We start from the raw sequence: 24,525 nt of genomic DNA on the forward strand, positions 1-24,525 counted from the left end.
CCCCCGCCCCCAGGCACCAACGCCAACACCGCCTGCGCCCGCTGGTCCTCCAGAACCTCAGTCGCCGCCGCTGCCGACCACAGGGGCCCCCAGCGCTCAGCCGCACTCGGGTTCCCGCTTCCCCTAAGCCGGACCAACCCCTGCACCTTCCCAGCTCGCTCGCTCCCAGGCTTGTTCTGCCCACCCGCCTCCCTTCTTCCTCCTCAGCCTGCCTCCCTCCCGCTCCAGCATCAAGGCTGCGACTGCGCCGCCCTCGGCCCCGCCCCCAACTTGGGCCCTACCTCTCCCCCTCCCCAATACGCATTCACGCACGCTGCTCAGCAGCCCCGCCTCTCAGCCTCAGCAAACACTCCGCCTTCCCTGCCCACCTCCCCCCACATGCGGCCACTATTGGGCTTTACAGTTGCAGTGGTCTTTCGCTCGGGACTACGGTTGGCTTGCTTAGCTGCCAGTTAGAATTATCTCAGCAGGTGATTGGTTTAAACGGCAAGAGGATGAGGTGAGTCGAAGCTAGAGGAAGGGACGAGCATTTTAGTTCTGGGTACTAAATGCTGTGAATGAAACTGAGGGGCCCCGGAAAGGAACAGATTTATAGGGATACCTAAAACGTGCCTGATTGTAGAGGAAGGGGAACAAATCAAAAAGTTCTTCTCACCCTCTTGATATTGTAGGTGACAGCATCCTGGAGTTCTTCATGCTATCATGTGGCCCGGGATTGGGCTACTGTGCGTGGCGGACGGAAAGTTAACGTCCCACAGTGTCAGGCGCAGTGCCGGTCAGCCCAGCTGAGGGGTCCTCGAGCCACGTCAGGACCTGAGAATAACGGCAGCGATGGCGGCGGCCGGTCTGCAGTGGTTTGCTCCGATGTTCGGGTTGCGGTTATTGCTGGTGTCAGTCCTGCAAACGGTGAGTGCTAGGCACCTCCGCAGGTGCCTCTGGGTCAGGTGCAAGGGACTGGGGGCCAGGACGTGCTGTGGCAGAGGAGGATTGGGGTTTGGGGGGCATGGCTATTACCGGAAGGCTACGTGGCTGCCGCCCCGCCCGGCCTCCCGAACAGGCCTCGTTCTTGACTGCCTCCCCTGAGCTCCATCTAACTTCTCTCGGATGTCAAGACCGAACTTGGGCCTTGTCAAGTTAGCATTTATCCAGAGCTTACCATGATAAGTCAGGCCCTGTAAGCTAAGTGTTGGGTTTTTTAAAAAAAGACCGAAAAACTATCCTTCCCCTTAGCGGGCTGCTTACCGTCTGATCCGGAAGACAACAGGAAAACAAATTTGATTAAAATGTAGACTGGATCATTTAGAAACACCGGAGCTTGTTAAGGGAGGAGTGTTAGAGCCAATGAACATTTATTTAGCACTTTTTGCGTGCACTGTACTAAATGTTTTTTACAAAGGTGAATTGTTCATGGTGATTTTAAGGATGGAATTTCTGCACTTGGACAGAGACTCCTGGCACAAAACCCTAAAGGCAGGGTCCCTTTCTTTGAGAGACCCCCTAGATGTAAGTTCTTAGATGAACATAATAAATGTTAAATTCACTCCATTCTGAAATCCCTCTTTCCATAGTTGCCATTTTTTCCCTGTATTCCAAATCCTGTGGCCTTTTCTCTGTCCTTTTTGAAGGAACTCTGGACCATTTGATACCTTTACCCATACTCAATTCCTTGATAATCTCTTTGGCTGGGTTTTTGTGCCCCACTCTCTCTGTTGAGAGAAGCACCTGGCAGAGTGTATAAAGTACTGGACTAGGCCTTAAATGCTTCTTAGCGGTATGATCCTACACCTCCCTCTGTTCAGTTTCCTCACCTGTAAAAGGAGGATAATAGCAGATATTTCACAGGGTTGTTTTGAGGATCGAATTAGATAACACATATAAGCATTTTGCAAGCCTCAAAAAGTACTATGTAAATCCGAATATTTTATTTGTATGCATGTTGTTTGGGCAACTTAAGTAGTAGAATTGTTCCATATATGATAAAGGGGATTCTTGTTCAGGTACAAGTTAGACTAAAATGTATCTAAGGTTCTTTCAAACTTTTGAGATTCTGCAAAGAACTCTGGATTTTTAGTTAAAGGACCAGGGCTTCAATTAAGGCTCTTATAACCAGAGTCATGATGGATACCAATCTTCCCAGGCCTTAGTTTCATCATCTGTAAAAATGAATGGGCAGAACAATATCTCTGAAATCCTGGCCAGCCACAGATCACAAATCTGAGTTGGAAAGGATCTCATAGGCCAACTGACACCTGAACAAAATCTCTTCAGCGAACATCCCCAATCAACATCTCACATTGCTATAAAATTTCTTCTTTGCAGCCATCTATATTAGTATCTTTTTTCCCTATTGATTTTAAACTTCTTAGGGGAAAGAAAGAATTCAGTGATAATTAAGTGTCTGTTGTGTGCAACATAACTGCAACAAGTGCTGAGGCTTTAAAAAAAAAAAAAAAGTGCTTGCCCTCCAATCTACTAGAGGAATATAACATATAGAGATACAAACAAAAAAGAAAATAATTTAAAGTGACTATTGTGGAGAATCCAGAAAAGCTTCAGGAAGGTGCACCATAGCTATCCTTTGAAGGAAGCCAGGAGACAAAAGTTTGGGGTTCCAGGCATTGGGAGACAAATGTTTAAAAAACTTGACACTTGGTCTGCTTTGTGTATTGGGAACAGCTTGCACACAGTCTTAAACTTTCTGTCTCCCTAATACTTAGCAGGCACTTACTAATTGGTTGTGTTATGTTTAGTCCAGCCCTTAATTTTACAAATAAGGAAACTGAGTCCGGGTAAGGTTAAGGATATCCAAAGTCATGCAAATGGTAAATGACAATCAGTAGGATGCAGAGTTAGCCCCTCCAACTCCTGGTACCACAGTACCTTTCCTAGATCCTAGAGACTGAAGAAAAATAAATATTTTTGTTCTTCCAACCTTCCTAATCTGTTTATGGCAACTCCTTATGCCATTTCATTTCAATTAATTTCTTTTTCATTCTCTTTTTGGGCTTGCCCTGCCTTTCAAAATTTCAGAATGCAGCTATAACTTATGGTTCAGAACTGCTACAAATAGCTATAATAACTTTTTTTACTTTTTTAAAGCTATAATTTTTAAAAGTGTAAGCATTAATATTGACCATATGAAGGTAAAATTATGTGATATTGTCAGTAACTCACATTTATCTCACATTTACTGATTCAAACAGCACTTTATTCAGAATGTCTTAATAGTATTCTTTCTTTAATAGCACTGATGTTTCCCAGTGACTCTTCAGCTCCATTATAATTCTGCATTGTAGCATTGAATGTACTTTTAAAGCAAAATAAATTAACATGACTTGTCAGAAAATGTATACCTCATTCCACACCTAAATCTGCTGCCTATCTGCTTTAAAGAAAGGAGGCATGTTAGCATTAGGCCTCTGAAGACATGATTGGTCATCATATCAGACTGAATTTGGAAATCTTCCATTCTCGTTTTCTCTTATGGCCTGGTTGTCCTTTTGTACGTTCTCCTGCTTCTGCATCCTTCACTCATAATTTCATATATTATCTTCCCAAATTTCTCTGAATTATTTCTTATAACCCATTAAGATTCCATTTTTTTAATAAACCAATTTGTTCAGCAATTCACCACCTATTTGTGCCTGTTTCTTTCTAGTCAATTGCTAACTCCCAGGCCACCCCCACCCCCAGCTGCCAAAAGTTTGCTGCCACAAATACTTTTACTTATATGGGGTCTTTCCTTTTCTTTGATCTTCTTGTAGTTTATTTCCACTAAAGGGAGAGCAGAGTCAAAAGGGATTACAAAGTGCTTTCCTCATAATTTTGTGAAATAGGTAGAACAAGCATTCTTTTTCCCCTTCACAAGACACAGGGTTAGTAATCAAGCAATTTCATAAAAAGTTGCTCACTCTTTCTACTCTGCTCCACCTAATTTCCTCATTGAAAAATGAGTATACTTCTCTAACCTGTCACATCTATATTATAGGGGCAAATTGGGCTAACTTAGCCATATTTTCCTATTCAATCAAATAATAATCAGAAATATGTTCAAATAACAATGTGCTCAACCTCTCTGAAATAAGAGAATAAGTCTTCTGCCAGTTACCAGGAATTTCCCCCAAGAGGAACTTATTCTATGTGTAACTAAAAGAGCCTTAATATCATAAAATTTTAGAGCAGGATGGATCCCTGGTTCTATCTCTCCTTTTGTTCACAATAAAGCCAAGACCCAAAAAGTAGAAATGGCTTGCCCAGGAGATGCCCAAGAAAAAGTAGAAGAGACTACGTCCCCGTTTGTTCTTTATGTGCTGGCAGAGAACCGAGGTAACCTGTCAGTTAAGAAATGGCCAATGGTATAGGAATGTAATGGCATACTCTTGGTGAAAAGGATGGTTTCAGAAGACCCTGGAAAAACTTGTGTGAGCTAATGCAGAGAGAGGGGAGCAGAACCAGGAGAACAATGTATTAAATTAGAACAACAGACAACTCTCTGAAAATCTTAAGAGTTCAGATCACCCTAATAATACCTAACCATGATTCAAGAAGATGGATGAAGCATGCCTGCCTCCTAACAAAGAGATGATGGATTTAGAGTGTATAATGAGTCATTTGGTTGGGTTATTGCTTGTCTTGTTTTTTACATGACCAAAACTAACTATATCTGTTATTAAGAGGTTTTTTTCCCCCTTCCATTTGGAGTGGAGAGGAGATAGAAAGAAAAGAAAATACATTTTTTATGTGAAAAAAATTTTTTTCATGCCAAAGTTATGGGTCCATTTGATGGCAAAACATAACTAGACTAAAACAGACGTCTCAGTTGCCATATTTTCTGTTACCATATAATACCATACAACTTTACCCCAAAAAAATTTTGGATTGTGTTGTCTACCAAAATGTATTGGGGTTACCATTTCAGTGGGCACAAAAGAATACTACTTAAGTTATTGAATTTTATTGTTTCATTCCATAAAACTCACACATTTAGAATTTTTAGATTAGTCTGTGTATTTGAAATACTGTGCTTAGGAACACACAATTTTAAACAGCATTTCTTAAAGTAGGAGTTAGAGAGTGGTGCAGTATTAGAGGAGTTAACCAAAAAGATTCATTGAGGTACTCATGTTAAGAGGGTTTTTTTGGTAGTAATAGTTCCCGGTATGTACACAACGTGAAAAAGGAGAGCTTTCTTCCTCCTACATTTACTCTTTTAGATTAGTCTATGCATGTTTTGTCATGTTAACATACTGAAAGAATAAAATCTGAATTTCCTTACAATATTTTTATCTTGTGGTTTTGCTAAAGTAATATGCAGCATGGTAAAGAATAGAGCTACGTGGTAGAGAATCAAAGGACATCCATTCTTTCTAACTCAGCTACCTAGTCCATATATAATCTTGGCAAATCTTTTGAACCTCAGTTTCTCTATAAAATCAGTGGGTTGTGGGCAGCTGGGTGGTTCAGTGGATAGAGAGCCAGGCCTGAAGATAGGAGGTTTTGGGTTCAAATCTAGCCTCAGACACTTCCTAGCTGTGTAACCCAAACAAGTCACTCCAAGTCACTCCATTGCCTCGCCCTTACCACTCTTCTGTCTTAGAACTGATACACAGTATTGTTCTACAACAGAAAGTATGGATTTAACAAAAAAAAAATCTCAGCGGGTTAAAAAATTATTAGTTGTGATGTGGACAAGGCTGATTGATTTCATCCAAGGAACTAATTGACAGCTCAAACTAACTCCATGATGAGGAAACAAGCTTTATTATAAGAGAGTACAGTAGCAGAGGGGTTACAGACTGCTAGGTATAGCAAGTATTTAGGTAAACAGAGGTAAGGGTGGGGAGGGGCTCTCAAGAATGCTTTTTATCCTGATTAGTTTCCAAGGAAGGGGTCATTTGTTTGGACAGTTGTTGCCTGTGTCTTCAGGGAACTGAGGTCACTTTACCCATGATTTAGTCTGTTTTCCCATTCAGGAGGAACAAGCTACAATGTAATAGGGTGCTAATGAAATAATAAATACCCAGAGCAATTTAGGTCAAGCTTTGCTCTTTTTATTTTTCCAAAGACTCCAAAGGAAGGCAGTGAATATGGAAATTGAGCATTGTTTGAGCCCAATCCTCTTGAGATTGGGAAACTGAACCACCTGTACTTCCTGTCTAGAGGAACATCCCCCCTCCCATCCCCCTGCAAGGACCAAGATTCCATCTAAAGATTGATGTGAGCCATTTTCTCATAATTAGGAAACTAAGCAACTTGAATGTCTTATCTGAAAGACGGCCATACTAATCATTTTGTTATTTGTTTCTATGTTCTCTTGAATTGCATACAGTGAAATGGATGGATTTATGGGGCATTCGGCCCACAGCAGTAGGACCATTAAAGGCCTCTTCTAGCACTAAATAATATAATCCTAGGGAGTAGGTAATCATAGAACTCTTTGAGAAAGTTAGTTAAATGACATTTGAAAGAGAATAAGACTCTTAAAATTTTAAGTTGTTACTCTTAACACTCCTTTCTTCTTTTTCTCCTGTTAATACCAAAGAGCCATACATCTTCCTATGAATTTTTTGAAATTCAGTAAACTATATAGCTCATACCAATTTGAATTCATTTTGTTCAAGACCTATTTAATTTATGTCATTATTAGGTGCAAAAATACAACCAAGTAAGATCTATCTTCAAGAATCTTTAGTGATACAAATAAGATTCAGTTCTCAAAAACAAGAACTTAGTTTTCTTTTTTGAAAAAAGAGGAAATTTCTAAAATACTTGTATTCTTAAATTTTAGGTAATCAAAAAATTTTAAAGATTGTACAATTTTTTTACCTTAGATATGTTTGAAAAATATCTAGCATGAAAGTGCTAGATAAATGTGAAATGCTACTTTCATTATAGTATAATTTCACAACCAACTAGATATAAAAATGTAGGCCAAGGCTTGGTCCAAAGAGCTACATTTTCCTCCAAAGAGTAACATTGATTATTTAACCTCCAGAATTTCTACCTTTTTCATTGTAACTAGCTAAAATTTGGGCAAGTATTGGCAGAAATGATTGATGTATTGTTATGAGGATAGTTTGTATTCCATTGTTAGTTTTCTAAGAGAATTTCTATTGTCTTCTAGGGTCCTTGAAATTACAGTGAATTGTCTCTTCATTTTCCAGGATGCTGCATTTTAAGTTGGAATGCCTTTCTGCAGAAATGAACAGTTATAAATTCTAAACTAATGGTTCTTTAAGGTTAACATTTCAGAAAAAAAAGAATTGATTGTTTTTTGCAAGAATACATTCTAAATGTTCTTAATCTTCAGGAATGGGAGTATTCAATGTGACCTAAGGGAATTGTTTCCTAGGGCTCCTCAAATTTGAGTTACAGATTTATATTATCATGTCAGGCATTTTGTGGATGGATGTTCTGATAGCCATAAAAACTTGACTATAGAAATCATGATGTTTGTATTTTAAACCAAAACTTGTATATAGATTAATATTTATGTTGTTAATATTTTTAACAACAAAGAATAATAGTTTGTTTGGGTTTTTTAAGAGTTCACTTTTAGGGGGCAGCTGGGTAGCTCAGTGGATTGAGAGCCAGGCCTAGAGACGGGAGGTCCTAGTTTCAAATCTGGCCTCAGACACTTCCCAGCTGTGTGACCCTGAGCAGGTCACTTGACCCCCATTGCCTGGCCCTTACCACTCTTATGCTTTGGAACCAATACAGAGTATTGATTCTAAGATGGAAGGTAAGGTTTTAAAAAAACAAATAAATGAATGAATGAATGAATAAGCGAATAAATAAACAAATAGATAGATAGATAAATGAATGAATGAATAAGTAAATGAATAAATAAATAAATGAATAAATAAGGAGTTGACTTTTAAAAGCTAAATGGTACTTTTAAAGGACGAAGTAAGATTACATGATTTAATGATGACACCCTATATATTACTCGCCTTCCCTCACTCTAGCTTTAACCAAATTAGCTTATTTATTGTTTCCAGTTTTCACCATGTCTTTGCACAAGCAAAACTACTGCGTTACTGGAATACTTCATTCCAGGAATATGCTTTCTCCTCACCTTCCCCATTAGAATCCTTACCTTCCTTCAAAGCTTTGCTCAAGTACCACCTCCAAAATGAAGTCTTTACTGACCTCAGCTGCTAGTGCCTACTCCTCCAAAGTAAATGCAATTTACTTTGGATTTACTTGTGTGTGAATGTGTTTCCTTCACAGAATGTTCATATGCGCTAGCTTCTGGCACAGTATATGCCACATTATTATTCACATAGTAAATATGTATAGTTTAGATTAGGGTAAAAATTGTGTGTTCAAGAGGCCCCTAAATAATTTAAAGTTTTGTTCAAGAAAATAAGTCACAACATATAGCAAATTTAGATATGCTAACAATATATAAAAGCTTTTGATTCTATGCTTTTAATTGGAGTCTATATAAAATAACTGCTGGAGCAGCTAAATAAGATAGTACAGTAGATAGAGCAATAAGCCTGAAGTCAGGAAGATCTGAGTTCAAAATTGACTTCAGCTACTTCCTAGTTGTGCTACCCTGGGCAAGTCGCCATTTAACCCCAATTGCTTAGGCCCTCACCACTCTTCTGCCTTGAAACTGGTACTTAGTATTGATTATAAGACAGAAGGAAAGAGTTTGTTGTTTTTTTTTTTTTTCTTTTAAGTAACTGCAGATTTTTCTTTGAGGAAATCCGTCTTTTGTCTCATCAGAGATTATCCGTAAAGAACTATTTACTAAATGTCTGCTTTATACAAAACACTATGCTAGGTCCAATGGAGTATGCAAAATTTCACTGACATGGTCCCTGACCTCATGGAGCTTACTATAGACTATACAGAGTTAGATTTCATTTTTAAAGTTGTTTTTTTTTTTAAGTTGAGATTTTAGGAGAAAGTACTGTGTGTTATTTCAAATGATTATTAGAATCCGCTTTTCGAAAACTTCAAGATGCAGTGATTATCCCCTCCATCTCCAACTGCTTAATTTTGTCTGTGTTTACTCTTCCCTTTCTCCCCATGTAGACTTCCTGAAAGTAGAGATTGTTACATTCTTTAGATTCTATTGAGCTTAGCCCATAGTAAGTGCTTAGTAAACACTGGATGGTAAAATGGCTTCACTTTCTCTTTTCAGGTATCTGTACAGGGATTTGAATTATCATCAGAAGCATGCAGAGATTTGGGTTTCTCCAGCAATTTGCTCTGTAGCTCTTGTGATCTTCTTGGACAGTTTAGCTTAACTCAGCTGGATCCTGATTGCAGAAAATGCTGCCAGGAAGAAGCACAGTTTGAAAACCGAAAGGTAATTTCAGTACATTTCATTACAGTCTTAAATTGAAACAAGTTGAAAAAGTTGATAATCTGTTTTATAATTTGAAATTGGGGGTAGTTGTGATGTTCTATTAATTCCTAATCATGAATTTCTCATAGAAACAACCGATTTCTTGGCAATTAGATGCATCAAGAAAAAAAACTCAACAAACATTTATAATAGTACTAGGGGTACAAAAGCAAAAGCAAAAGTTTCCTGCCATCAAAAATCTAGTAGTATATCTTATTAAGGGATGCAACGCGTACATTCATAAGTAAAAAATAAGGTAATTTGAGGAGGGAGTGTGGCATCAGCCAAAGATGGGGCTTGTAAGGTGAGCCTTAAAGAAAGTTAAGGCCAAGAGGCAAAATTGAGAAAAGACTAGGATACCCTAAGCAAAAACATGACAAGGGATGGAATGCCAATTTGGCAAAATAATTAGTAGGCTGGTTTGGCTAGAATAGAAATGAGATGAAAAGGAATGATGTAGAAATGTGAAAATTTAGTTAGGGGCCAGAATCTAGGCCAAGAAATTAGTATTTTTGTAGCGTAGAGGAACTAGATAAAGTGTATTAGCCACATCTATAAAAGAACTAGAAATAGGAGAGAAACTTAGGGGAGGATAGGATTGTTCATTTCAAGTGTTTGAAGGGCTCTCAAATAGAAGGCTGGACTTATTTTGCTTGGACATCAGAGGAAAGAACCAAGAACAAAAGGTGGTAGTTGAGAAAAGGCAGATTTAGGCTTGAAATAAGAAAAATGGGGGGCAGCTGGGTAGCTCAGTGGATTGAGAGCCAGGCCTAGAGACAGGAGGTCCTAGGTTCAAATCTGGCCTCAGACACTTCCTAGCTGTGCGACCCTGGACAAGTCACTTGACCCCCATAAGTAAGAAGACTTACCACTCTTCTGCCTTGGAGCCATTACACAGTATTGACTCCAGAATGTAAAGGGAAGGAAGAGAGAGAGAGAGAAAGAGAGAGAGAGAGAGAGAGAGCGCGCACAAGAAAGCAGATGAGGCCTCTCTTAATGAAGGGCTTCAAAAACTGGAGAAACATTTGTTAGGAATAGAGTCAAAGGAATTTTTTTTTTTCAGTTTACAGGTTATAGGTTAGACGCAGTGGTCAACAAAGTCCCTTCCAGCTCTGAAATTGTGCCATTCAGGGCTTAGATTATTTTGCCACCTATTTGGAGAATAGACAGGAAAAAGGAAGTAATGAGAATAAGAAATAGTAGGCAAGATACAATAAAGAATTGAACTAGACTCTGAGTGAAAAGAGAGGTACATTGAAGAAATAAAGTTTATAGATATTAGGGACTTTTTTGTTTGTAGTCTGGATCTGTATATTAGGTAGATGGATAAAATGGTCAGATGGATAAAAGAATTGATTTTCTTGTATTTGAATAAATGAGTATAAAGATATAAAATGGTCCTCTGTAGGTGGCATGAAAGCATCTTTAGGAACAACTCCAGTAACCAGTTTAGTAAAGATGAACTTTTTCTACATGCTTTTTACATCAGCTAGGTCTCTGTATTTGGAAATTTGTTCCATATAGCTTGTCAATTATATTTGAGGTGGCAAATCTGTTAAAAAATATTGTTCTTCACTTTGTATTAGACAATACTGTTACCAAATAATTGTTTGCTATGGTTCTATGATACTTTTATTAGTTCAGTTTTTCCAGGATATTTTAAGGTCTAAAGATACAGTATAGTAATTAATTGTTATTATCAGTGCAAGAAGAATTGTAAGCTTCTGAGATATAAATCTGTCTGCCAGCTCTCCTCAACACCAAGTAGGTATTCAATAGGTGCTAAATTCCTATAGCCTTCAGTGATGGTGGATATTGTCTCCATTATTTCTTTTCACAACCTACATTAATCATTAAAGGTGATCATTAAAGTTTATCCTCTCTTAGTTTCTAGTGGCAGAGACCTGATCTGGTCCAGCATTGCCAACACATTCATTTCATAAGCATATTTATGCCAGCCATTTATTCTTCTTTGTCAATGGCTGAATTGGCTCATTTCCTGCAATACATACCACGTAGAGGCTTTTGATTCTACACTGAGATCTTAGTTGTTTTATAGATTCAATCCAAAGTTAAGCCACTTTTTTGTTTATATTTGATAATCTAGTGGCATATACTTTCTTTTTTAACTCATTTGTCATTTCCTCTAAAAATAGATTGTCAGTCCTTTTTATTGGAGTACTTTACAGATCTGTAGCAGTATATTTCACATTTCCAAAAGTATACAATAAGTGTATTATGAACACAAGATGGTGGAGTTGTAGGTTGCAGTTTAATGAGCTCCTTCCCCCAACTCCTCCAAGCTGAACTAGAAAATGCACCAGATTGAATCTGGATGGGAAAAATACTAAAAAAGTCAGAGAGGGCCATTTGTCCAGTCCAGATGAATATACCTACCAGAAATCTTTTTGAAAAGAATGGTGCCCCAATTTTACACTTATGTGGCATGAACATGACTCAGGACAGATTATGAAAGAGAAGCTAAGAAACTGCTAGAATTAATGGAAAACAGACAAAAAGGTATGCAGCCATTGGGGCCAGGGTTTGGGTAAGAACACATTGCCTGCAGAGCACTCCCATCTCCCACAGTGGGCCCAGGCAAGTATTCTAGAGAAGAGGAGGTCTTGGGACTGTAATGGGTTCAGAGCATCCAGGGTACACGAATATATGCTAGCGGGCAGCTTTGACATGCAGTACTGAGTCAGAGATCCTAGGAAGACTGAGAAGAAAACCTGGGCCCAGAGTGGTATTCTAGGGTAGGGAGGTCCAGGGCCACAGACCAAGAAAGAAACAAGGTCAGAAGCTAGCAGCAGTGATATGGCTTATATATATTCTAGGGGGTAGCTAGGTGGCTCAGTGGATTGAGAGCTAGGCTCATAGATGGGAGGTCCTGGGTTTGAATCTGGCCTCAGACACTTTTTAGCTTTGTGACCCTGGGCAAGTCACTTAACCCCCATTACTTAGCCCTTACCCCTCTTCTTCCTTGGAACCAATACAAAGTATTGATTCTAAGACAAAAAGTAAGGCTTTAAAAAAAAAAAAAGAATATAGGTTATATCTTGTAGCCCAATCTGAAGCCTACAGAGTAATAACCAGGACAGGAATTCCTGGACCAAGAGGAGCCTATAGTTCTGTCAGTGAACCAGCAGGACTTTCCAGCCAACTAATAGGGAAGAAAAGGATAGGGAAGAAGCATTTATTAAACACTATGTAGCAGTCACTCAGCAAAAGGTTTTATTGTTTGAGCCTTACAACAACCCTGAGGTTGGTATATTCTGATCCTCATTTTACAGTTCAGGAAACTGAGGCAGACAGGTTAAATGAATTCCCCAAAATCACACAGCTAGTAAGTATCTTAGGACATATTTGGATTAAGTTCTTTCTGACTCCAGGCACAGCATTCTTTTTTTGTTTTAAGGAAATTACTTATATGATTATTTTTATTATTTTTTTATTTAAATATTTTCCCATGGTTACATGATTCATGTTCTTTCCCTCCCCCCTCCCAGAGCGGACTAGCAATTCCACTGGGTTATACATGTGTTATCACTCAACTCCAGGTCTGTAGATACTATCTATAAATAAATCTAACTTCAGATTGCTACTGAATTCTATTCCTCATTGCTAGAACTAGTTCTCTTCAACATTGCCCTTGCCCTTCAAGTGCCTAAATCTGATAGAAGATAAGAGTAAACACAAACAGTGTAGATACATGCTTATAATTGTCCAAAGTCAGAATAAATGCTGTGAGAAGTAACTTCCAGTTGGGAAGATGAAGAAATTCTGGTTGCTTTGACAATCTAAGAATATGAGTCTGTCCCAACTAAGTCAGTCAGTAGCCTGAGAAATTAATTTATATAAGATGCTCACCTTGGGGTATATGCTTTCTTTCAATTTCATGATTAAATGTTTTCCTAATAGCTCCTGTAAATTAAAATGTATGGACTTCAAATTCATTGTTACCTTCTCTAACAGTGTATTTCATGCAGTGGACACTAATTTTATATTTTCCTCAATAACTTACTGAATTTAGTCCATGCTAGATCTCATGTTTTTTCTTCACTCTTAGTCCTTTTCCATTTAGGTCTTTAAGATCTTTTTATAACCTATTTATTAAAATGTCTCACAAATTTAGGTAACTAATGTTTTTGTATTTCATGGTAATAAATCTGCTAAGATACTGTCAGCTAGAAAGCCCAAAAGTACCACTAGAATTTTAAAAAATCTTATAGCTCAAGACAGCTCCTCATTTAAGATAGAAGCATTAGCATAAGCACAGAAATAGTGCTTCAAGCTGTAACGTAGTACTATATGTCCTTGGCATGTGAACACAAAATAAAATTTGGTATCTGCTGCAAGTCGCTTCACCTGTCTGTCAGCAACAGTTATCAGGACCACCAGAGACCACCTGTTTGGGGGTCCCGAGAGATAACATTTAATTATTACATTCATAGCTGATGATGATGAATGACATGGACCAAAGATGCTGATGGCAATCAATGGCAAATTTATTGGGAGTAGTGGGGGTTTTTATAACCTGTTGGGGGTTCTGCCCATGCTCATGGTAACAGACAATATTTATGGAGTAACAGGTATTGATTAACAGAGAACCTTGAGAAGAAAATGTATCTGTCATGATAGCGATTTGTTGGATACATTTCACATGGGGATTGGAGGATATCTGGCAGGGAACTTTTTGCCTCATGTGGGATTGGAAGATCAGAGGGTATGATGATTCCTGCTAGAATTTCCAGGGATATAGGATACAAACATGCCCTAGATAGGGAAGGAAAATGTGGTTGGGGATTATCTAGAAGGGTGTATGTATATTTTACTCAGGGGTCCCATCACGTATCATTAAATTTAGTCACATAACCCAAGTTAGATTCTTCATTGGAAACCTTCAGAACCAAATTATTTGGTCCTGGTTTAGTAAATTATAGGTCCATAATAAAGGTAAATGTCTTATAACATAAACTAAAAATATTGTCAGATACAGACACACAATACATATTGGACATACAAGAACCCATACCATTTGCAGTTTTAAAAGATCAGTTGTTTATGACAATTAAATGTTATCAAGCAATTAATTTTGTTACAGCATGTTTTGCAATTATGTTCTCAATTAAGTAAGTCACTTAGATGATGATGATTCATTTAAATCTATCTTCCAGAAAGGTTTTTTGGAGAAAATTTAGTGTCTAAAAGACAGACATAAAATTTGATTATTAGAACATCTATTATTCAGGAAAAAAAGCAAAATGTCATTGAAATCCTTTTGACATTTTGAAATTATTTCATTATGTTTCCTTTTTGTTCTGTTTCTTTTTCTTTTTTTAACCATTTATTAATATTCATTTTTAACATGGTTACATGATTCATGCTCCTACTTTCCCCTTCACTCCCCCCCCACTCCCCCCACCCATGGCCGATGCGCATTTCCACTGGTTTTAACATGTGTCATTGATCAAGACCTATTTCCAAATTGTTGATAGTTGCATTGGTGTGGTAGTTTCGAGTCTACATCCCCAATCATGTCCGCCTCAACCCATGCATTCAAGCATTTGTTTTTCTTATATGTTTCCTCTCCTGCAGTTCTTCCTCTGAATGTGGGTAGCTTTCTTTACCATAAATCCCTTAAAGCTGTCCTGTGTCATTGCATTGCTGCTGGTACAGAGGTCCATTACATTCAATTTTACCATAGTATATCAGTCTCTGTGTACAATGTTCTTCTGGCTCTGCTCCTTTCGCTCTGCATCAATTCCTGGAGTTCTTTCCAGTTCACATGGAATTCCTCCAATTTATTATTCCTTTTAGCACAATAGTATTCCATCACCAGCATATACCACAATTTGTTCAGCCATTCCCCAATTGAAGAACATACCCTCATTTTCCAGTTTTTTGCCACCACAAAAAGCACAGCTATAAATATTTTCGTACAAGTCTGTTTATCTATGATCTCTTTGGGGTACAAACCCAACAATGGTATGGCTGGATCAAAGGGCAGCCCTTTGAGCATAGTTCCAAATTGCCATCCAGAATGGTTGGATCAGTTCATAGCTCCACCAGCAATGCGTTAATGTCCTAATTTTGCCACATCCCCTCCAACATTCATTACTCTCCCCTTCTTTCATTTTAGCCAATCTGCTAGGTGTGAGGTGATACCTCAGAGTTGTTTTGATTTGCATTTCTCTGATTATTAGAGATTTAGAACACTTTCTCACGTGCTTATTGGTACTTTTGTTTTCTTTACCTGATAATTGCCTATTCATGTCTCTTGCCCATTTATCAATTGGGGAATGGCTTGATTTTTTATACAATTGATCTAACTCCTTGTATATTTGAGTAATTAGACCCCTGTCAGAATTTTTTGTTATAAAGATTTTTTCCCAATTTGTTGTTTCCCTTCTGATTTTGGCTGCATTGTTTTTGTTTGTACAAAAGCTTTTTAGTTTAATATAATCAAAACCATTAAATTTACATTTTGTAATTTTCTCTAACTCTTGCTTGGTTTTAAAATCTTTCCTTTCCCAGAGATCTGACAAGTATACTATTCTGTGTTCACTTAACTTATTTATAGTTTCCCTCCTTATATTCGTCATTCACCCATTCTGAATTTATCTTGGTGTAGGGTGTGAGATGTTCATCTAAACCTAATTTCTCCCATATTGTTTTCCAAATTTCCCAGCAGTTTTTGTGAAATAGTGGATTCATGTCCCAAAAGTTGGGCTCTTTGGGTTTATCATACACTGTCTTGTTGATGTCATTTACCTCAAGTCTATTCCACTGATCCTCCCTTCTGTCTCTTAGCCAGTACCATATTGTTTTGATGACTGCTGCTTTATAGTATAGTTTAATATCTGGTACTGCTAGGCCCCCTTGACTCCAGCAAGTAATCAAGAAGATCATCTACCATAATCAGGTGGGATTTATACCAGGAATGCAAGGATGGTTCAACATTAGGAAAACCATCCACATAATTGACCATATCAACAATCTAACAAACAAAAATCACATGATTATCTCAATAGATGCTGAAAAAGCCTTTGACAAAATACAGCATCCATTACTATTGAAAACACTGAAAAGTATAGGAATAGAAGGACCTTTCCTAAAAATAATAAACAGTATATATCTTAAACCATCAACAAGCGTCACATGCAATGGGTATAAATTAGAAGCCTTCCCAATAAGATCAGGAGTGAAACAAGGATGTCCATTATCACCTCTATTATTCAACATAGTACTAGAAACACTAGCAGTAGCAATTAGAAAAGAAAAAGAAATTGAAGGTATCAGAATAGGCAACGAGGAGACTAAGCTATCACTCTTTGCAGATGATATGATGGTCTACTTAAAAAATCCCAGAGAATCAACTAAGAAGCTTGTAGAAATAATCAACAACTTTAGCAGAGTTGCAGGATACAAAATAAATGCACATAAATCATCAGCATTTCTATATATTTCCAACACATTAGAGCAGCAAGAGGTAGAAAGAGAAACACCGTTTAAAATCACCTTAGACAATATAAAATACTTAGGAATCTGTCTACCAAAACAAACACAGGAATAATATGAAAACAACTACAAAACACTTTCCAAACAATTAAAACTAGATCTAAACAATTGGAAAACCATTGATTGCTCATGGGTAGGCCAAGCTGACATAATAAAAATGACCATTCTACCCAAATTAATTTACCTATTTAGCGCCATATCTATCAAACTACCAAAAAACTTCTTTACTGAATTAGGAAAAACTATAACAAATTTCATTTGGAATAACAAAAGATCAAGAACATCAAGGGAAATAATGAAAAAAAAATATGAATGAAGGGGGCCTAGCAGTACCAGATATTAAACTATACTATAAAGCAGCAGTCATCAAAACAATGTGGTACTGGCTAAGAGACAGAAGGGAGGATCAGTGGAATAGACTTGGGGTAAGAGACATCAGCAAGACAGTGTATGATAAACCCAAAGAGCCCAACTTTTGGGACATGAATCCACTATTTGACAAAATGTGTTTCTTTTTCTTGATCATCCTATCCATCGACAAAATGTAATAAGTACTATATACAAGTACTGTACTAAGGTTTGGGGAAATATATATAAAAAATAGCAACTTGAGGTCGTTCACAGTTTCAGATCACAATACATTCCTTTCATTGATATTCTTCAATGAGAGAATGTTTTTGTTTTCTTGAACAGTATTTTCAGTTGTGCCAATAATTTCTCAAACTTTCTAAACTTTCTCATTTGCAATGACAAATCTTTGTGAAACTGAGTTTTCATTGGTTGCTGTGAAAAAAAAAATGAGGGTGGTAGTGATCAGTGTGTTTGCCAGGTTTGAGAAGTTGCCCAGTGCCCAAAGGTGTACACATCCCTTTAGTAAGTAATAGTTATTTCCAAATAAAATAAAAATAATACTTTTTCTTTCAACTTACATGTATAGTCTTTTTCAAAAGACTACAGTCTTTAAGACATAAATACTTAAGTTGCCTGGGCCTACATACTTAATAAACAGAACCATTAGGTATTTCTATTGGCCTAATAGTTCTTTGAAAAAATTACTGCCACTCTAAGAATGTGAATTATGAAAGTTTAGGAAACTTTTTGTTAGTCTTTGACTTGAATGATAAAATGTTGATCATCTTGATGAATTATTATGATGAGGAATTAACTTAAGAGAATATCAGTTGCAAAACTGGCATCCAAAAAAGGCAGAAATTGCATATACATATCAACTGGGCTGTTGAAGCTCAGTTGAGTTAAGGGATTTGCAAAAGCACTTTGCACATTAAAGCGCTATGTAAATGCCAGTTTTTGTTATATTGACTTCATTTCTTGAGCTTTCTGCTACACTCCTGCTGAGCTCAAGCAATGTTTATAGAGCAATATAGCAGAGTGCTTATAAATGTTTTAATAAATGTCAGTTTTTTTAAATGTGATATGTAAATTTGAGGAAACTACTCTCAAGCAGGTTAGATCTGACTCCAGCACACCTCCTCTATTTAAATACCACCTAACCAGAACTTAGGCAGGAATTTCCTTTGTAGCATCCCTGACAAAAGAAGTCCCCATTCCCTCTCCAAGGATCAATTTTCTTCTTGGACAGCTCTGATTGGTAGAGCTAATTGAGTTGTAATCTGTTTCTTTATTCCTTACCATTGGCCTAGTAGATCATAAAATTTTTTTAAAAGGCCTTTAGAACTCTTCTAGACTAATTTCTTCATTTTGCAGATGAGAAAGCTGAGACCTAAATAGGTTTAAGTGACTTGCCCAAGAATTGCTACCTAATCAGTATGGCAAACACTGTGTCACTTACAAATACCAAATCAGAATTCAAACCTTGTTCTTCTGCCTCTAAATCTGTGGCTCCATCTATTTATGCAGGAATAATCAGTTACTATAACTTTTTGCCCTCTAAAATTAAACAAAACATGTCCTCTCAGAAATTCACTTTAGAGAATCTCCCTAATGTGCCAGCATCCTTCCTCTTTCACCAGCTCGACTCCTTTTTCACTCACCACATTTTTCTGTCATCCTTTACACTTCTCCTCCATAATTCTTTATTTTTAATTTATATTGCAGCTTGCTCAAGCACTGTACATCCTTTTCCTTTTTTCTTGTGAGTAATCCTTAATTGTATTTCTTAAGAGACTCTAGTACTTTGTGCCTCACAACCATAAAACAACCTACCATTTTAATATTGCTATTAAAAGTACAGTCTTCGGTTTTGAGGAGAAATTGGACATCTTTAAAACACATTTTCTAGCTATGTGACCCTAGGCAAGTCACTTAATCCATTGCCTAACCCTTCTGTTCCTCTGCCATGGAACCAATGCTTAATTTCTTCTCCTGGTGGTTTCTGGATACAACTCTTAACTGTTTTTCATATTTATCCAAGATTAGTATACTGATGGCTAAGACCAGTAGGTTGTCCATTCAACTCAGTATTCCAGTCTGAAAAGTAATTCTTAGTCCACTTAATATTTCCTATGTAAGTAGCTATGCTAAATTCCTTAGAATAATTATTGATTTCATCTCAGACCTGGACTAGTTTTTTTAAAAATGCTGCAGTAGATGACATTTTAAAGTTTCATTTAGCCCCATGGTCTTATGTTGTATATTTGTCTTATCTCTCCAACAACATATTATAAACTGCTTGAGGACAAAGTCTGTGTCATATCTTCTAGGGACCCTTGGAAATACAATTTGTTTGATTGCCATTCTAAAAAATGTATTGAAACTTCTCCATAGTGCTGGCAGTGAATTCATGTCATTATTACCACTTTATCATAAATTCTTAAACCCTTTAGGACATAAAATGAATCTTCCTAATGCCAACCTCCACCATATTTGGGTTGTCACTTAGGCCATTACCGAGTTTGATACTTCTAAGATCATGGAGTTGCATAATTAAGTACCATATAGTATATGTCTGAGGATGGTAACACGGGAAACATTTCCTGTGTGCAGTAAAAGAAGAGGGGAATCTGTGGTTTTTATTTTCATGTTTTACTAACTCGTTTTGGCTTAGGAAAGATTCAAAAACTTTTTTTGATTTGATGTTCTAAGACATGCTGATCCATAATGAAGAAAAACATTTCATAAATAAAACCCAGTCCACTTAGGTTAAAATTAATAATTGCCCACAGAGATTCGCTTTAGTTTTAGTATACCAGGTGCTCTCCTTTGCATTTAGTCGCACATGAGGAACTCTCTGAAGGAATATACATTGGGACACATAGGTTCTATCACAGGGCTTTAAGCAAATGTGATAAGTTCAGTGAAGATTCTTTGGTGCTTATACCTCCTTCACCTCTTTCCTGTTTTTATTACCCCACATCACTTCTTATCCCTATTTCCTAGAGCCTTGAGTCTAATTTATAACCAAAATTTTTCTTGAAAATTCCATTTCATTACAATGTTTTGAATTCAGATAACCTTTAAAAGCTTATCAAATTTTGTCATTGGTGACTATCCACCAGTTTTCCATAGATATATGCTATTTTTTAATAATGTACCTTGTATACTTCAGGGTTTGAATATAATTTAGTCAAATAGGTCAAAACAGTATTTTTAGTTTAAAAAAAACTGAACCAATATATTTGGTTATAGTTAATTTGCATGGAAATTATATCCAGTTTCCAAATAATTCATAAAGTAGTTTAAGTAACATTATTCAAAACAGTTGCAGATTTATAGTTTCATATTGTCAGAAACAAAATGCTTCTGGTGTAAAACATAGAAATGGAGGTGAGACTGATGAAATTGTAGTCAATGAAGACATTTCACAGGTGCTTAAAATAGCTCCTCTCTGGAGTTCTTGTCCATGATCTCATTGAAAACAAAAATATAAACAAATGTTCTTAACATGTGGCACTATCATGTTATGTCATCTCTTACTACCAATACAGAAGCTAAACTATTATATATATTTGTTAAAAGTCCAATATTTGTCCATATTTCAGTTTCATATTAGGATCATCAGGACTGCTATAGTCTAACAACGTAAAGTACTATTGAGCAATACTAACATTCTGTTAATGGCTAAGCTCTTCATGTATCATTTTATGGGAGTCATATCAGTCTTTAAATTTATCTTATGAGGTTACTTTTTATGGAACCCTGAATGCTGTTTAAATTTACTTCTAAATTTATTGCTTTTAACATTCTATAGTGTCAAGTTGTCTCATATATATATATGTGTGTATATATATATATATATATATTCTATGTGCAATTTTATTGCTATCAGCAAACTAAGCTCAGCCATTTCTTTCTTAGAACACTGAACAGGAACTTAAGGTACCATTCCTGTAAATTGTCAACTTTAATAAATAAGCAGTCACTGGGATGAGCTCTTTATGAAGAAAATAGTTGTCTGAACCAAAATCACTTTTTCAAATTAGGAAGAAAGTATAAGCTCACATTGATTCTACTGTATTTTATATCAGTTAAGTATTTAATTCTTAGTGTGATCAAAAAGAGTTCCTGCAAGTACCTGAGTTTTTTTAGACCTTTCACTATAAATAGCAACTTCTTTTGAAGATAGCAATAAGAAATATTTTAATTCCTTCTTGAGTGTGAAGTACACTGATACAGAATTAGTGCTAAGAAGCAAATTGTCAGGAGTAGGAATAGTGAGGGCAGGGAGTATTTACCTAGTAGAGAGGCAGCTGTGTTTCTGTTTCTTTAGCTCCCTCCTAACTTCATCCTAGTCTGCAGGATACTGTTGAAATCTTAAATAAGTGGAAGGTGCTGTCCTCAGCCCTATGAAAATGCAAAGTCTGAGGCCCCCATCCTAAACAGTTTCTACTGTTTCAAAATGTACAAAGCTTTTGTTATTCATTACTTGAGCCTCACTGTGAGTTAGCTATTACAGGTGTGATTAGAGGTAACCAAATGTTGTTGCAGTGAATAAAATGTTGGACTTGGAGTCAAGAAGATCTGAGTTCCAATCATATCTTGTACACTTACTACCTGTGTAATGCTAAACAAGGAAGATATTTAATCTCTTGCAGCCCCAGTTTCCTCATCTATAAAATGGGGGTAATAATAGCACCTACTTCACAAGGTTGTTAGGAGGATTAATGGAGATTAACATCTTTAAAGTGCTGTTAGCTGAGAACAAAATCCATAACTGAAATAAATTGGAAAAGAAGTTCATGATGTCATCTTGTCCACACTAGTCCCTAGTGTCTCCAAGTTAAAGGAACAAAGAAAAGTAGCTATTTAGCCAGCAAGAAGTAATTTCTAGATAAGACACATAAGTTGCTTGAGAAAAAGGGGAAAAAACACCTTATGTTCCTTGCAACCATTCTAGAACCTGACTGCTTTTCTGGTTAGACCATTTTCTGGTCAGTTAAGGCTTGACTTAATCTGTCAGCAAATCTATAAGCAACACATCTGGTTTCTCAAGCCATACTGGGCTAGATTCAAACAGTGTCATAAGATTTTCCCACAGGGCTTTGCAAACCTTAAGGTGCTATATAAATGGTAGTTCAATCCCTTTTTTACTGATGAAGAAACTGAGTCTTCTAAAGGTTTTTTAATTCCTTGGTCCTATGGCTACTAAATGTTAAGAAGGGTGAATCACACCAAATGTACTGACTTCTAGTTCAGATGCATGTTATCAACCACACCTTGCTGCCACTCTGAAGCTCCCCTTATTAGAACTTTATTGTCCAGCCAGCTTGGAGTTAAAGCTAGCTTTCAAGTGAAATCTTTCCCTCCTCCTCTGATTGCATTAATGATAGACTTGTCTACTGCCAATGTAATTAGAAGGATTAAATTGCCTTCTTAGCCCTCCCAATTAACTCTCTGAGAAATAGGAATTAGTAGAATTAGTACTGTGTTCTTTCCTATTCCTTTGCCTACTAGCAAAGCACAAAGAAAGAAAAGATAGGCAGTAGTGCAATTAGATCCCACCAGATCTCACAGGCTCTCACAGCCTGTTTTCTTTTTAAAAGGAACCAGGCCCCTTTTCACTTAACACATTTAGGCTAAAAGGGTAACAAGGTTTTCAACATTTCTGTATAAGATGAGTTTTTTTTTAAGAAGGTAAACAAAATGGAAGGTGTGTGTATAAAATTAAACTGAAAAGGCTCAAAGGCCAGCTGCGTACAAAGCATGGTGTAATGGGGAAGGAAGTAGCTGTATTCTGCTCTGCTTACAAGGAGCTTATGGTCACTGGAGTATATGCACATACAAAAAATACAGAGTAATCTGAAGAAGCAGAGTGCACCGACAACTTGAGAGCCAAGAACACTTGTGTGTAGAGGTGACTTCAGAGCTCTGTCTCAGGATGGGCTAAGTATAAAGAAGCCAGTGGTAGAGTAGAGAGACCATGCCCTGGTTCTACCATTTGGCTAGGTTTTCTAAATGCCATCATCTCAAGTGGCTTCTGTAGGTAGCTTGGCATACCTTTAGGATGCCAGCCCTAGAAGAGTGCTAAGAGTCATTTTAGTGATTATGTACTATCCTTTTCTTTTTCATTTCCAGCCTTGTTCCTACTTCTTCCTGTTGCCAGGAGTAGTTGAGTTAATGCTATATTATTTAGTGTAAGCAGAATGAAGGAGACTATGCAGCAAAACAGAGCCACTATCATTCAGAGAAAATAGGTCCTGCCTCTGTCATACAAATAACCCTAGGCAAGTCACTGATCCCCTCCTTGACCTAGTCAGACCCCTTAGTTACAGAACGCTTGTCTTTTTGCTATGGTAAAGGGAGTTCCCTCACTTGGAGGTCCCTTTATGGGCAAAATGACAAGTTTAGTCAGGGGGTAAGAGGGAGGCAGGTTAAAAGTTTTATTATCTAAGAAAACTTGTCATAAAATTGTAACTGGCTTCAAAAATTTCCACTGAAAGCTGATTGGGTTCAAATTTAGTTAGCAGTCAGGTATTCATTAAGTGTTTACTACTATCTGTGCTAAACACTGGGGCCACAAAGAAGGCAAAACAACCCTACCCTTCAGGATTGTACAGTCTAGTGGGGGAAACATGCTAATAACTAGCTATGTGGGAGGTATGGAGAAAGCAGGTGATGGTCTTCTGAAATGGGCAAGAGGGGGTCAGCCAGCAGGGAGGCACAAATATAAGTTCATGGCCTGAAAAATAGAGGAAGGATGGGGCTGGCAAGAAGCCTGAGGCAGAGAGGCTAGCCAGAGTAGTCTGGGCCCAGGGCAATAACAGCTTTATGACAAGAGAGAAGGGACAAACTCAAGGTCTTGTGAAACTGAAATGACAAGAGTTGGCAACATTTTGGATATCTAGGGTGAGTTCGAGTGAGATGGTGAGGTGAACACAAAGCTTGTAAGCCTGGTGGAACAGAAGAATGGTATAGCCCTCTGCAGTTAGGGGGAGATTCAGAAAGGGGCAGAGTTTAGGGGGAGAGAATCGCCTCTTTTTTGCATTTCAGGTATCTTTGGGACATATATCTGAGATGTCCTAGAGATAGTTGAAGATGTGTGCCTGTAGCTTTAGAGAGGGAGCTTTGGACCGGAGATTTAGATCTGGAAATCATCTGCACAGAGAGAATCATTGAACTCATGAGTGCTAATGAAGTCACCAAATGAAAAAGGAGTGTGAAGACAATAGGCCCAGGACAAAGCCATATGGGACACTGGACACTTAGTAGGCATGACCGGGGGG

The 24,525-nt window shown here is 37.4% G+C and overlaps 1 protein-coding gene across 1 annotated transcript in view; it reads left to right on the top strand.

Moving 5' to 3' along the window:
- Positions 1 to 819: 819 nt before the first annotated feature.
- The window catches only part of SELENOF (selenoprotein F), a 48,957-nt gene continuing 25,251 nt past the window's right edge, over positions 820 to 24,525 (top strand). The window contains exons 1-2 of the mRNA XM_044671616.1: positions 820 to 906; positions 9,158 to 9,325. Of these exons, the coding sequence (XP_044527551.1) occupies positions 832 to 906; positions 9,158 to 9,325 (243 nt within the window). The 5' untranslated portion in view covers positions 820 to 831. The remainder of the gene's footprint in view (positions 907 to 9,157; positions 9,326 to 24,525) is intronic.

The sequence above is a fragment of the Gracilinanus agilis genome, chromosome 4 (assembly GCF_016433145.1).
Source record: "Gracilinanus agilis isolate LMUSP501 chromosome 4, AgileGrace, whole genome shotgun sequence".
Lineage (NCBI taxonomy): Eukaryota > Metazoa > Chordata > Mammalia > Didelphimorphia > Didelphidae > Gracilinanus > Gracilinanus agilis.